This window comes from Prionailurus viverrinus, chromosome D4 (assembly GCF_022837055.1).
Source record: "Prionailurus viverrinus isolate Anna chromosome D4, UM_Priviv_1.0, whole genome shotgun sequence".
NCBI lineage: Eukaryota > Metazoa > Chordata > Mammalia > Carnivora > Felidae > Prionailurus > Prionailurus viverrinus.
The window spans coordinates 93,893,446-93,906,637 of record NC_062573.1 but is presented as its reverse complement, the minus strand read 5'-3'; the positions used below and the strand labels follow the sequence as shown (position 1 = coordinate 93,906,637).

The window sequence follows — 13,192 nt, the reverse complement described above, 5'->3', positions numbered from 1 at the left end:
CAGACCTTGGTGCCCAAAGGGCTGAGCAATCTTAAAGTACCTTCCAGTGGTTTTAGCCTGAAGGTGCTTTTAGACTTTGCTGTTTCCAAGGATTTTCACACACACGTTTTGAAAACCTTGGATTCTGATGAAAGCAGGCCTTTGGGGCTTGCAGTGCTAAGAACAGGGGGAGGAAGCCCTGGCCCAGCCCCGACTGGGAAGTGGCCGACCCGCCCCCACCGGACTGGGAAGGGGCTGACCCACCCCCACCGGCCTGCTCGGTCTGGGGACACCTCAGTCCCGGCTTGCTGGAAAGGGGTGAGTCACTTTGGTCATCGGGCGGCTCAGGGGATTCCCACTCAGGTTCCTTCCTGCCAAAAAGAAAGCAAAACTCCACCCGAGGCAGCCACAGTGGGAGGGCCCAGGGAGGGCCCGGGACAGCCCCAAGCAGCCCCAGGAAGGCCCGCACCGTGCTCGCCCTGCTCCCTGAAGGCTGGGGTCTGGGAGGCCGCAGAAGGCCACCGTCATGGACCTCAGCGCCCCCCAGAGAGAGGCATGGGCCGGCTGCAGATTGCGGTTCGTGCTGCGGTGTGAACACTGGCTGCTCCGGGGCAGGAGGGTCCATCGGCTGCCAGGGAGTCTCTGGACTCCCGCGCTCACTCCACTCGATGGCCCGAGCTCCAGAGGGCAGGCAGCCCCTCTGTTCTCCTTTCCCACGGGGTCATCTGTGCCCAGGGACACCTCTGAATGCGGCACCTCCTCTCCCAACAGGCTGCTCCTCTCAGAGGCCTCATGTCCTTTACTCGGGCTTGTGCGCGTGGAGCCTGAGGCAGGAGGGCTGACCCAGGCCCCCGCTCGGGATCCGGACACGGGAGGTCCCTGCTGTGCCCAGCACTGTCCCCAGAGGAAAGGCCCCCCACTAAGGAGGGGCTCCCTTACCAAACACAACCCAGTTTCTGTCCTGTCTCGTTTCTCAGACAGGAGAAGGCTCCCCCTGGGCAGCAGCTTCCGAAAGACACCGGCTTTGCTCTCACTGTACCGTCATCTGACAGAACCTTTCTAGAAAGGCCGGCCGGGAGGGGTGCCCCCCGCCCCCCCCCCAACAAAGTGCACACCTGCCGCAGTCCCTCTCCCAGGGCAACCCCCTCAGAAAGGAGAAACGCACGGGTGGCGAGGCTCGTGCTAACCTAGCAGCAGGGCGGGGGCGTCCCAGAGCTGCAGAGAGGAGGAGGAGAAGCCGGCATCCTGAAGGGTCAGCCCAGGGCTGGCCCCCAGCAGTGACCCCGTGCCGAAGTCGCTCGTGGTGACCCACATGTGCAGAACACAGCGTCCTCTGGGAGCAGAGGCGGGCGACAGCTTCCACGCCCACCTCAGTTCCCTGTAGACTTGGAAAGAGACACAGAAAGTCGTAAGAGTGGTGAGGGGGGAAGAGGAGGGGACACATTCACTCTACACCACCCCACGTTTTAAAACCCACCCGATGGTATTACCAGTTGAAAACCGTGTGTGTTTTAAGCAACAGAAGGTCACTTCAGAAGCTCTGGAAAACACAGACAAGTACCAGGGAGAAAACAAAGATCACCCCCGATTCTCCCACCCGGAAGCACACTCCGCAGAGGTTCCCTAGTCTGTTTAGCACCCACCTCCCTCCAGCCAACCTCAGAACAGAAATGCCACACCATACCCCAGAGCCAAAGGCCCGGGCCACAACCTCACGGGCAGAATTTAAAATGCCCAGTCTGGGCGCACCTGGCTGGTTCATCCAGGAGAGCATGCAACTCTTGATCTCAGGGTTGTGAGTTTGAGCATAGAGATTACCTTAAAACAAAAAACAAAAAACAAAAAACAAAAAACAAAAAACAGCCCAGGCTGCCCGGGGCATCTCTAGCCTCTGCTCACTGGGCAGGTCTAGCCCCAGGGCATTTGCACCAGCCAGGCCCTTACCGGGACCAGCTCCCTTCCTCTCCCAGGCACTTGGCAACCCCCTGAGCCCTCTGCAGGCCTTAGAAGGTCTCCAGATAGAGGAGTCTCTCTCCTGGTGGCCTTGAGTTAAGAGGGATCCTCCTCCCCACATCCCATGTAACTCAAATCAGGTCGTATGTCTCTTCCCCAGATATGGGTCCCTGTTTGGCAGTGGTCCCTTTGGCCACATTCGGGGCTCAGTTCCTGGCTCGTTTTTGTTGGATAGATGAAGGCACGATCCGGTAACGAATGGCTGGACAGAGTTCGGGTCCCCAGGGCCGTCTTTGGAGCCCGATGCCACCGCCCTCCTCCTGGCCCACCTCGCCCCTCCCCAACGGGCACAGCAGCAGGTCCGCAGCCGCCCTCTGCCGGGCCCAGCCGGAACTGCAGCCCGGGCCCTGAGGGCGCCGCGAGCACCTGCTCTCTCCAGGGACCTTGCTCTGATTGCCTCATTTCAAACGTGCAGACCGTGAGGTGGCTTTGCTCACACTCGCACCCACCAAGTTGATCACCCGGCCAAGGTCCACAGCCCCGTCTCTGGGAGGCTCCAAGTGGCCCTCCCAGGGTCTCTCCACCCCGCCACAGCGGGCTCTCCTGGGCCCACCGCTGCTGCCCTCTGCAGTGGGGCCCCCCCTGTTCAGCTGTAACCCTGAACCCCAGCATTCTTCAGCCCGAATGGGACCTCCAACCCTGGTCCTCCCACCCGCCCACCGTCCTTCCTTGCTTCCCCAGACCCCAGGCCACACCTGTCAGCCCCCACCCTCTCCAGCCAGCTGGCATCTCTCTCTCCCAGTGACCATCTGCCGATGCCCTGTCCCCGCTTGGTCTAGGTGGTCCTACCCTCTGACGCTGACCGGGGCTGAAGGGAGTCGCTCCCCGGTGCCCGTGCTCCCTCACGGGGTGACCTCCCTGCCTTGTCCTCCTGCACACGGGGCCTTTCCAGTCCTCCCGGCCTGCTGGGGAACCGGACACTGGTTGGATCCTTTTTAATCTCCCTCCTGCACAGAACCGAAGAATGTTCAGTGATGGCAAGCAGTACAAATGCTCCTTGGCTGAACCTCACGTAAACAATCATGCTGGTAAGAAAGGGAAATGCGTTCGACAGAAAATACGAACAAGGATAGGGGCGCCCGGGTGGCTCAGTCGGCTAAGCGTCCGACTTCGGCTCAGGTCGTGATCTCGTGGCTCGTGGGTTTGAGCCCCGTGTCGGGCTCTGTGCTGACAGCTTGGAGCCTGGAGCCTGCTTTGGATTCTGCGTCTCCCTCGCTCTTTGCCCCTCCCCCACTCACGCTCTGTCTCACAAATAAATAAACATTAAAAAAATACAAACGAGGAAAAAATGATGGATTAGAAGTTTCTTTCCATTGTTGTATTTTTTTCATGAGCAAGGGAATACTTACGCCAACGTACAAGTTTTTTGCTGTAGCGATTGATGTTATAACCCAGTCCATTTTTCTGCCTCAATATCTGCAAATTTGATGATAAACTTGTCACGACTGATCTGCCTTTTCTTCTCACGTTCAAGAGACAGCCCGGCCGTATTTGTCTATTTTTGCTCACAGTTGGCCCAACTTTTTACTAACCTTAATTTGGGTAATTTTCTTTCGCTCGAAGCCACAGATTAGGGGGAACTTGAAACAGGATACATTTGGCAAAGAGTCACAAAAATCCCACTTCACGCCACCTTCTGGAAACTGTGACTCGAACGCAAGCAATCCTAGTGGCTTTCGGACATCTCTGCTGCTGAAAAACTGAATTCAAATGAAAACTCCAAGTGGCCACCCGGAATGACAGGACTCAAATAACTCAAGCGCATTAGTGGCGGCACCGATGTGCTCTGGTTTTCTATTTAAACACAGGACAACAAAATCCCATCGGGGCTGGAAACACGGTGCACCCAAGGTTTAGGAGCTCCCCCTAGAAACAAAGTTGTAGCTGATTTGCACGCACGCAGCGCGTGTCCAAAGATAGGTCTCCATCAGTGTGCTGATGCGAAGTCTACCCACTTGTGCTGAAGTCAAGAGGTATCTGGAGCGGTATTTTATCACTGACGTTATCCGGAATTGGTTACGATCTAGCCTTTGGGCCGCAGGACGAGGTGGTGTCAGCGGAGGCGGGCCTGCGGGCAGGGGCTGCACGCTGCAGGACTGGCCGGAAATCTGTGCAAGGACAGCTGGACCCCCGATCTCCTCCCCAGCCAGCACATCCGGGTGACTTTCCCTTCCTCACTGGCGGGCAGTGGGCGGTGAATCCGGTGGCTCCCCGGCCTCAGGGCCGCCGGGCTCCCTTGAAGCTGGCAGTAAGGCTAAGCAGGAGACAGTGGGTCAGCGAGATACTGCTCTTTGGGACCCTCGGAAGAAAGCGCCGCATCCCAGCCCGATCACCCTGAACGGGAGCCCACCCTGGAAGACCCCGGCACGCCACAAGGCTCCCAGCTGCTCCTCGGCAGTGTGACAGACAGCTGAGGGTTGTCGCACACTTGAGTGAGACACAGACACCAGACCTGATGGGAGGAGAGCAGGGGCGCTGCGGGCGCCACAGGAAAACGTGAACAGAGCTGAAATCAGCACCCGCACAGGAGAAGAGCGAAAGCCCTGTGAGACAGGGGGCCCCACCGGGGCACACGGAACATAACAGGGAGCACTTAGAAATGCAAGATGTGCCATCGGGTTGGAGGAAAATGTCTGTAGAACAATTATAAATTTCGAAACTCTCCCAAAAGTAGAGCAGAAAGAAAAGGAATTTAAATGTTTTTTAACATTGATTTAGTTTTGAGAGACAGAGTGAGACAGAGAGTGAGGGGAGGAGGGGCAGACACAGAATCTGGAGCAGGCTCCAGGCTCTGAGCTGTCAGCACAGGGCCCGATGCGGGGCTCCAACCCATGAACCGTGAGATCATGACCTGAGCCCAAGTCAGACGCTCAACCGACTGAGCCACCCAGGCACCCCGAGCGTTAGACGCTTAATGCCAGACTCTAACATCTTAGTAACAGTGGTTTCAGAGAGTGGAAACAGACAATAGAGAGGAAGAAGTTATGAAAGGAATAGCACAAGAGGGCACCGGGGGGCTCAGTCGGTTAAGCCTCCGACTTCCGCTCAGGTCATGATCTCACGGTTCGTGAGTTCGAGCCCCACGTCGGGCTCTGCGCTGACAACTCAGAGCCTGGAGCCTGCTTCCGATTCTGTGTTTCACTCTCTCTCTACCTCTTCCCTGCTTGTGCTCTGTGTGTGTGTGTGTGTGTGTGTGTGTGTGTGTGTGCTCTCTCTCTCTCAAAAATAAACATTGAGAAAAATGGAAAAAAAGAAAAAAAGCAAGAAAGCCACATCATGAAATTGCAGGAAAAAGGAGGGAGGATAAAAGATTCTGAAAACTTTCAGAGATTGAGAGCGAGAGCAAGAGAGGATGCACCCACACAAAGCAGATCATTCAGAAAGGACTGACAGGCAGGAAAGCATGGGACATCTCAACAGAAAGGTGGACACTAGAAGACAAGGGAACACGCTTTTGAAATCCAAGACAAAACATATTCCAATCTATAATTCATGTAATAAAGACACTTTCAAACGTGCTGTGTCTCAAAACATGTGCCTCCCACGTACTCCTGGTCTGAAAGCTACTGGAGCTTTCCTGGGAAAGGAAATACAATCATAGTGTATTACGGGGATCTGCTATTAACAATATCCATCGAAATGCTGACAAAGGAAATAACCAGTAACTTTTAAGTCAACCATCAGCAAGAGGCACGTTGGTGTGTGGATCCAACCTGACATCATTGGCTTCCATAGGGTGTTCCGCCCCTTCCAGGCACCTGTCCACTCCTCAGGCCCTGGCCAGTCCAAAGCACTGCCCACACTCCCCTGGACACCGCCCCAGCCCCACGTACAGGCCCCCGCTCTCCACACTGTGGGCACAGTGCTCTTTGCCAAAGGCAAACTCAGTGGGTCATCCGTGTTCAAATCTCGAAAAGGCCTCTTCTTTGCAGGCGTCTGTCTGGAACCGTCAGACCCACGACACCTTGTGCACTGGAGGTGAAGCCCAGATATCACCTCCTGTGACGCCTACAGTGGAGACAGCCTGGATATAGCAGCTGGAGGGAAAATTTCTCTGGGCTAAATACCATATCAGAGAAGCAGAAAATAGGCTGAGGGCCCCTGAAAATAGCCGGAGATATTATCCAATCTGAAGAGCAGAGCAAATAAAGGTTGAAAAAGGAACGGTGGGACAGACAGAACTACCAGGATCACATCCCAGAGAAAGACAAGACAAAGAGAGGGACAGAAAAATTAAAATATCTAAACACTAGTAAAAGTCGTCCCTTTTTTTTTTAATACTTACTCATTTTTGAGAGACAGAGACGGAGTGCAAGTGGGGGAGGGGCAGAGAGAGAGGGAGACGCAGAATCCGAAGCAGCTCCAGGCTCCCAGAGCCCGACGTGGGGCTCGAACCCACAAACCATGAGATCATGACTTGAGCTGAAGTCTGGCGCTTAACCGCCTGAGCCACCCAGGTGCCCCCAAATCATCCCAATGTGATGAACAACATTAACGTATGTATCCAAGAAGCTCAGGAAACCGGAGTAGGGTAAATAAAAACCAAAGTGAGGTGCCTGGGGGGCTCAGCCGGCTAAGCCTCTGACTTTGGCTCAGGTCTTGATCTCTTAGTTCACAAGTTCGAGCCCCGTGTCAAGCTTGAAGCTGTCAGCGCAGAGCCTGCTTAGGACCCTGTCTCCCTCCTCTCCTTCTGCCCCTCCTCCACTGCCTTGCGCGTGCACACTCTTGTCTCTCCCCCAAATAGAAAACCTAATGTGTACCTGAGCACTTGAAAGGAAAATCCAAAAATCAAGAGAAAATCTTGAAAGTGGAGAACCTGTCACATGACTTGCAGAGGACGATGTTACCAACGACGGTACCCACCGCTGAGTTCTCATTTGGAAGCAAGGGAAGTCCGAAGATGGTGGGACTCGAAAACAGAAATACCATACGACCCAACAATTCCACTTCCTTATGTCTAAAGGATTGAAAGCAGGGTGACAAAAAGCTACGTGTACATCTGTGTTCATAGCAGGATTACCCATGACATCATTCACGACGGCTAATGGCGGAAGCAGCCCATGTCCGCAGCTGGCTGGCTGGCTGGCTGGCTGAATGGCCAATTTTGGTAGGGGCACACGACAGAATAGTATTCAACCTTAAAAAGGAAGGAACTTCGGACACACGCCGTGCGATGAGTGAGCCTTGAGGGCACTCTGAGAGCCAGTCACTGCTGACGCACTGCTCACCAGGCCTCCTAAAGCTGGTTGTGTGACACCCGCTCCGGCTCCGTCCCCAAGGCTACTCTTCCCTGGACCCTGAGTCAACTGGAAGCACCCAGAGCCCGGAGGGGCTGTGCGCCGGCGAGCGGGAGGAGGCACAGACACCTGCACCTCCCGTGTCCTTGTAGGAGGGCACGCCACAAGGACAGGGGCACCGGAAGTCTTTGTGGCTTCAGGCCTGGACTCCTGACCAAAGGCCGGATGGGGGCTATGCGGATACCGGCAGATGCCCGCGCGGACGGAGGACACCTAGGTCTGGATGGCCGTCCTCTGGGCCTGAGCCACCCAGGGCAGTTGCAACGCCGCGGAGCTGATGCAACTTCTCTTGCCGGGATCCCAGCCACGACTCTCGAGGGCCCTGTAGTGGGTTCACGTGGTCAAATGTTGGCGAAATCCACGGACCTCATGTTAACGATCGGTTAAGGCCGCTGCCTCTTTCCAGGTAGGCTGTTCTTCATCACACTCTTTCTGGGGCCCACTGGGGAGACCACGGCATTTTTGGGACCCCGCTATGGCGATCTCGAGTTGGGATGCATTTAGTTGGGGTTTATGGGAGATTTTTATGATGTTGTTTTGCTTGCCTTCCCCGGGTGGGTACGTCTTCTATGGCTACGAATTGCCCACCCCCACAGTCCAGGCACGGGGAAGTGAGGAAGAAAACAAGATTTGTGCTCTGAACCAGAAGGGAGTCTGCAAATTGGGAGCAGAGGACCTGGTTCTCCCCAACATCTGGATAAAGGGCGTGAGTGGGGAAGGTGCCGGGGCGCGCACCTGATACGTTTATCTTCTCCGATAAATGTATTCCATAACACAGTAGACACAATTTTACGTACTGTGTATCTTTTTTCTTTTCGATGGGGACTGCATTTGTCAGAATTCCCGTCTGTGGAGCAGGGAGCCATAGCAATGCCACCAAGGGTGAGCGCATCTATGCAAAGCCCCAAGTGTTACCCAAACCAATGTCAATACCAAAGATGAGGTACAAATTCTGTCAAACGGCCTAGGGAAATGTCTGAGGAGTCTTTCTGCTGTTTTCATAAAACCATTCTGCAAAGTCATGAGGTGGCCAAGAGAATACGGCCAAAAATGTAAGCAAAAGCATTCAAGAGATGCATTTGATACTTCGTACAAATGTTACTTTTCCAAACTTTGTGATGCTTGAGGAGTCTGTCGGCTTTTGAAAACGTACTGACTTCTCATTATGTAAGTTATCTGTAAGCTAGTAATTACTGTAAAATAAAGCATCCATTTTTAACATTATACAAAATTAACTTTTGTAACTAAGCTTATTTTATCATTTTACTTTTTTTTTTTTTTTTTTTTTAAGGAGAGACCCTCCCCAAATTGCATATGCTTTAGGCCCCACCAAACCCGGATCCACCCTTGTCCCCCACATCTTCGCAACACGTGACCGCAACTCCGGGGAAACTGAACTTCAAACTGCGTGCAGGGTGACGAAGTAAAAAGCACGAAACAGAAACTGAGCTCAAATACAGAAAAGCTGAGGAGGCAACGTGTCCCTTGGCATCCAGTTTTCCGCATCCCCACCGCGCACGTGACCGGGAAGGGGGTGGTCCCTCCCCGTGCCCAAAGGTGGACCAGAGGGCTAGGTGTGGGCCCACCGAGCGCCTGCGGCGCCGCCGGTCCCCCACTGGGGTCGGGGCTCCGCGGTCCTGTCCTCTCGGCGCGCCCCGGCACCCACCCCACTCACGCCCTCCCTCCTATTGGCGCCCTCGCCCCCACCGCACCCCTGCTCTTCCTGCGCATCGCCCCACCGCACCCCTCCGCCTCCTAGGGGCCCTGGTCTCCCCCGCACACCGGTGCCCCCTCTCCTCCCCGAGTCGCCCCTCCCCACTTTCCCCCCCAGCGGGGATCCGCTGTCCCCACCGCGCGTCCCCTCGCCCGGCCGCCAGCGTCCCCGGGCCTAGCCCAGGGCGCCGTCAGAGCACCCTCCGCGCCCGGGCCGCGCACGGCCCCGACGCCTCCCTCCCCACGTCGCGCGCCGCCCGCCGATCCCTCGGCCGAGCCGGGCGCGGATTGGCCTTGAGAAGAGGGAAGTGCCCGCCCCCCGAGCCGCCGGCCAATGGGGAGGCGGGGGCGGGCCGGCGGCGGGCGCCGGAAGCGGCCGAGCGACGAGGGGACGTCGCGTCGCCGGGTCTCGAGCAGCTGCCGCGGAGCCGCCGGACGGACCGCCGGACCTGCTTGCCCGCCATGGCCGAGAGCGACTGGGACACGGTGACGGTGCTGCGCAAGAAGGGCCCCACGGCCGCCCAGGCCAAGTCCAAGCAGGTGCGGCGCCGTGTGGGCCTCGGGACTCAGGGGCGGCCGCGCGGGCGGGGCGGCCGCGGGGCGGGGAGCCCGGGGATGGGGGACCCGGTGGGGACGGGGACTAGGGGCAGGGAGGGGACCGGGGCTGGGTGGGCCAGGGGGCGGCGGATCAGCAAGGGGCCTGCGTGAGGGGATGGCACCGGGGCTAGGAGACAGGAGACCGGCGTGAGGAAAATGGCCGGGCTCGGACAGTTACGACAGAGGCGGGGTGCGGGCAAGGGCCAGGGCCCGGCCGCAGGGTATGGGACGACAGGTCGGCGTGGTGGGAGGACGGAGGGGTGAGGGAGATGGTGGGGGCGTGGACCGGCTGCGCTGGGGTGGGTGCGGAAGGGCCCAGCAGTCTTTGGAGCCAGGGACACAGGTCCGGGGGTGAGGCTGTAAATAGGGACAGGGACAGGGTGGACTTGCGGCCTCTGACAGCCGGGATGGGGGGGATGGGGGACCAGGTGAGGTTGAAGAGGTGGACCTGGGGGCGGGGACTGGGGACCGCGGTGCAGATAGGGGGCGGAGGCGGTCCGGACGCCCCCAGGGTCTCTCCCGCAGATGCCTGGGCAGCCTGACGCTGCCTGTGGAGCATCGCGGAGGCGCGTTTCAGGCCATCGGGGGTCCCTGTGACTGGGCTGAGGTGGCCTAGAGACCCAGTGCCTCTGGGTCTTTCAAGTGTAGATGACACGCCCTGGGAGGTACTTGGTAACCGGTCTCTAGCTTGGTTAATCTATGCGGAATTCACCTGTGAGCTTCAGTGACCACCTCTGCCGGGCCTGGGGCCTGCACCCCGGTGCCCGGTCTGGGCCGGGACTGGGTGCAGCCCTAGCACCTGGCAGTCGCTGACCTGCCCTGACCTTATCATTTGCGTGGTCAAAACCAAATTCCCTGTTCCTTTTTTTTTTCCCCAGAGGAAATTTCATAGCCATAAGCTAGGAGTCACCCGAACATGTCTAGAAAGCATCTCTGAACGTATCACACTCAGAAGGGCCCCGGTCACTTCTCCGAAGCGTCAGAATTGTCAAGAAATGCGTTGCGTTAACTTTTGGCAAACGTAGACAGAAGGGTATTGCTCTCGTTGGTGATGTCTGGGGGCTGGGCTCTCCTCTCAGGAGTCAGGTCCACGGAGGAAGGTTGCACCAGGCCAGCGCTTGACCTTCCTTCCTTCCTGGTTTTGCAGGAGAGCCTAGTGGAGGAGTAGGTCCGCCGTGAGCACGGATTTCTCAGAGGAACCCGTCAGCCTGTGCTTGTCTGCAGTGAGGAAGCGAGGGGTGGGGGTGGTGGGCGCGGGGGTACCTCGTACCTGATAGCAGAGGGAGGGTTTTGCGAGGTGAGCTTGGGTTTCGCACCAGCCGAGCTTGTCAGTCTGGAAGCGCAGCAGTGCCCGGGGCCGTGAGGTCCGGTCGGGCTTCCCCGGGCTCCAGAGGCACCTGCCGTGGGCACGCGTGCTGTCCGGCTAATAGCGGCCTCAGCTGCTGTTTGCCAGACCCTGCCAAAGCCGATTTTGACCAGAACCCTTTTCTGAACGTTCTAGGCTATCCTAGCAGCTCAGAGACGGGGAGAAGATGTGGAGACTTCCAAGAAGTGTGAGTACTTGTGCTTCCTCACAAAACAAGGGTGCGCTGTCGGGGCATCTCTGTGACAGGCGCCCGCCTCGCCTGTGCTGCCCCCAGGGGTGTCGGGGTGGCTGCCGGCAGCTGGGGCCGCTGCGGGGCTGAGGGACGCCTGGGGTCTTAGCTGAGCAGCTGTGCTCACTTCCTGTAGTGAGGACAGAATTCTGGACTCCGTGCTCTTAAGCCTGTGACTTCCCCGTGTTTGGATACCTGGCTTCCTGTGTCTCCCTGGCACAGGTCGCTCGTCATGCCTGGTTCCCGTCTTGAAACGGCTTTGTTTTGGGTTTGTTGCAAACCCTGTCCTCTGTTTTTGTCGCATGCTGGTCCAGGGGCCGCCGGCCAGAACAAACAGCATTCGATCACCAAGAACACGGCCAAGCTGGACCGGGAGACTGAGGAGCTGCACCACGACCGGGTGACCCTGGAGGTGGGCAAGGTGATCCAGCAAGGCCGGCAGAGCAAGGGGCTGACTCAGAAGGACTTGGCCACGGTGAGCGCGGCAGGGTCGTCCTCCCAGGCTTGGCGGGGGGGGGGGGGGGGGGGGGGGGGGGGAGGGTTGTCGGGACTCAAGGCCTTGTTTGCCCTTGGCCCTGGGATTCTCTCTGGAAGCCGGGTCAGGGCGGATGTAAGTTCCTTTCCGGCATGAGGTGGCTTCCAGCGCGTGTAGCCCCAGCTGCTCAGTAAGACCCTCGGCCGCGTGCTGCCTGGAAGGTGGCGCTTTGGCCGCTCCCTTGGCTGTGTGCTAGCTTCGTGGCCTCTTCTTACCGAACCGCTATGTGTATGATACGTTTCTTTAGAAAATCAACGAAAAGCCACAGGTCATCGCGGACTATGAAAGCGGACGGGCCATTCCTAATAACCAGGTTCTGGGCAAGATCGAGAGAGCTATCGGTGAGTATCTTTAGGTCCCTTATTGGGTCTCCACTGCTGCCCTCTGACCAGGTGCCCTCACTGAGCACAGGATGGCCCCTGAGGCCGTGGAATTCTCCAGACCCCTAAGAAGCTCTTGAGGGCACCGTCTTGGGCGCCTTCCCCTGCTTTCACCTTTCACATCCTGTCTACCCCTCCCTCTGCTGCTGGCCAGCGCCCTCTGGGCCCGTGGACAGAGGGCTCAGTGGCCCTCCCGTTCAGGCACTTGTGTGCCCCCCTCCCCTGCCGCCATGGGCATTGACTTCCTCTCTGGTGTCAGCATGGCCCCCAGCACGGGGAGCTCCCAGAATGCTGGAGTCCCAGTTCTGGTTCTGGGAGGGGCGTCGGCCCTGTCCGCTGGGGGGCTGGCAGGTGCACGTGGGGAGCTGAGCCCAGCCAGGACTGCTGGTGATCCTCCGCCTCCCTGCTCTCTCCTGCCTCCTTCCCTCCTTCCCTCCTTCCCTCCTTCCCTCCTTCCCTCCTTCCCATGGAGAAGGTCGTGCGGGCAGTGCTGCCGTGTCAGGGCGGATGGGTGGGGACGCTGTGGCGCCGCCCCGCCTCTTGGGTCCCAGACGGGGCGCCGTGGCGGTGAGCGGGCCAATGGCTCTTTCAGGCCTGAAGCTCCGGGGGAAGGATATCGGGAAGCCGATTGAGAAGGGGCCCAGGGCGAAATGAACACAAAGCCTCGAAATCAGTGCGTTCCGGCTGATCTCGCCTGGCTGGTTCCCCTTGACCACCGGTGCCAGCGTGGTCTCTTCACGTGGCCGAGCGGAACGCGGGGCGTCAGCCCTGCCCGGGAACCCCCTCTACCCTGCTGTCAAACAAAACCTTGCAAAGTATTGCTTCTCCTGATTTTTTTTCCTTCCCATCCCTGGTGTCTGCCCAGCCTCGGGGCGGCTCCCCGGGGAGCTCTGAGCGGGACCACCTCACGCTGGCAGGGCTGTGGGGTGGGGTGGCCTGACCCAGAAGAGAAGATGTCTTCTCCAGTCGGCTTTTAGAGAAGCTAATAAACGTGTTGCCCTTCCTGCTGGTGTCCGGTCTGATCTGCCGGGTCCCCGCGTATGTCTTTCTCTGGCCCACGATGTAGGAAGAAAGGGTTCTCCT

At 58.0% G+C, this 13,192-nt stretch overlaps 1 protein-coding gene across 1 annotated transcript; it reads left to right on the top strand.

Annotated features, from left to right (window-relative positions):
- Positions 1-9,354: 9,354 nt before the first annotated feature.
- Positions 9,355-13,113, top strand: EDF1 (endothelial differentiation related factor 1). The gene is made up of 5 exons (XM_047831514.1): positions 9,355-9,542; positions 11,101-11,152; positions 11,509-11,669; positions 11,977-12,070; positions 12,702-13,113. Exons 1-5 carry the CDS (start codon positions 9,465-9,467, stop codon positions 12,761-12,763), a joined length of 447 nt encoding a protein of 148 aa, XP_047687470.1. The 5' UTR covers positions 9,355-9,464; the 3' UTR covers positions 12,764-13,113.
- The last annotated feature ends 79 nt before the right edge of the window (positions 13,114-13,192 follow it).

Bases quoted from the DNA above. Each gene is read 5' to 3' on its own strand.
- EDF1 (XM_047831514.1), top strand. From the start codon at position 9,465: ATGGCCGAGAGCGACTGGGACACGGTGACGGTGCTGCGCAAGAAGGGC. The intron at 11,153-11,508 runs GTGAGTACTTGT...ATGCTGGTCCAG, and splicing joins TGTGGAGACTTCCAAGAAGT to GGGCCGCCGGCCAGAACAAA. The intron at 11,670-11,976 runs GTGAGCGCGGCA...ACGTTTCTTTAG, and splicing joins CTCAGAAGGACTTGGCCACG to AAAATCAACGAAAAGCCACA.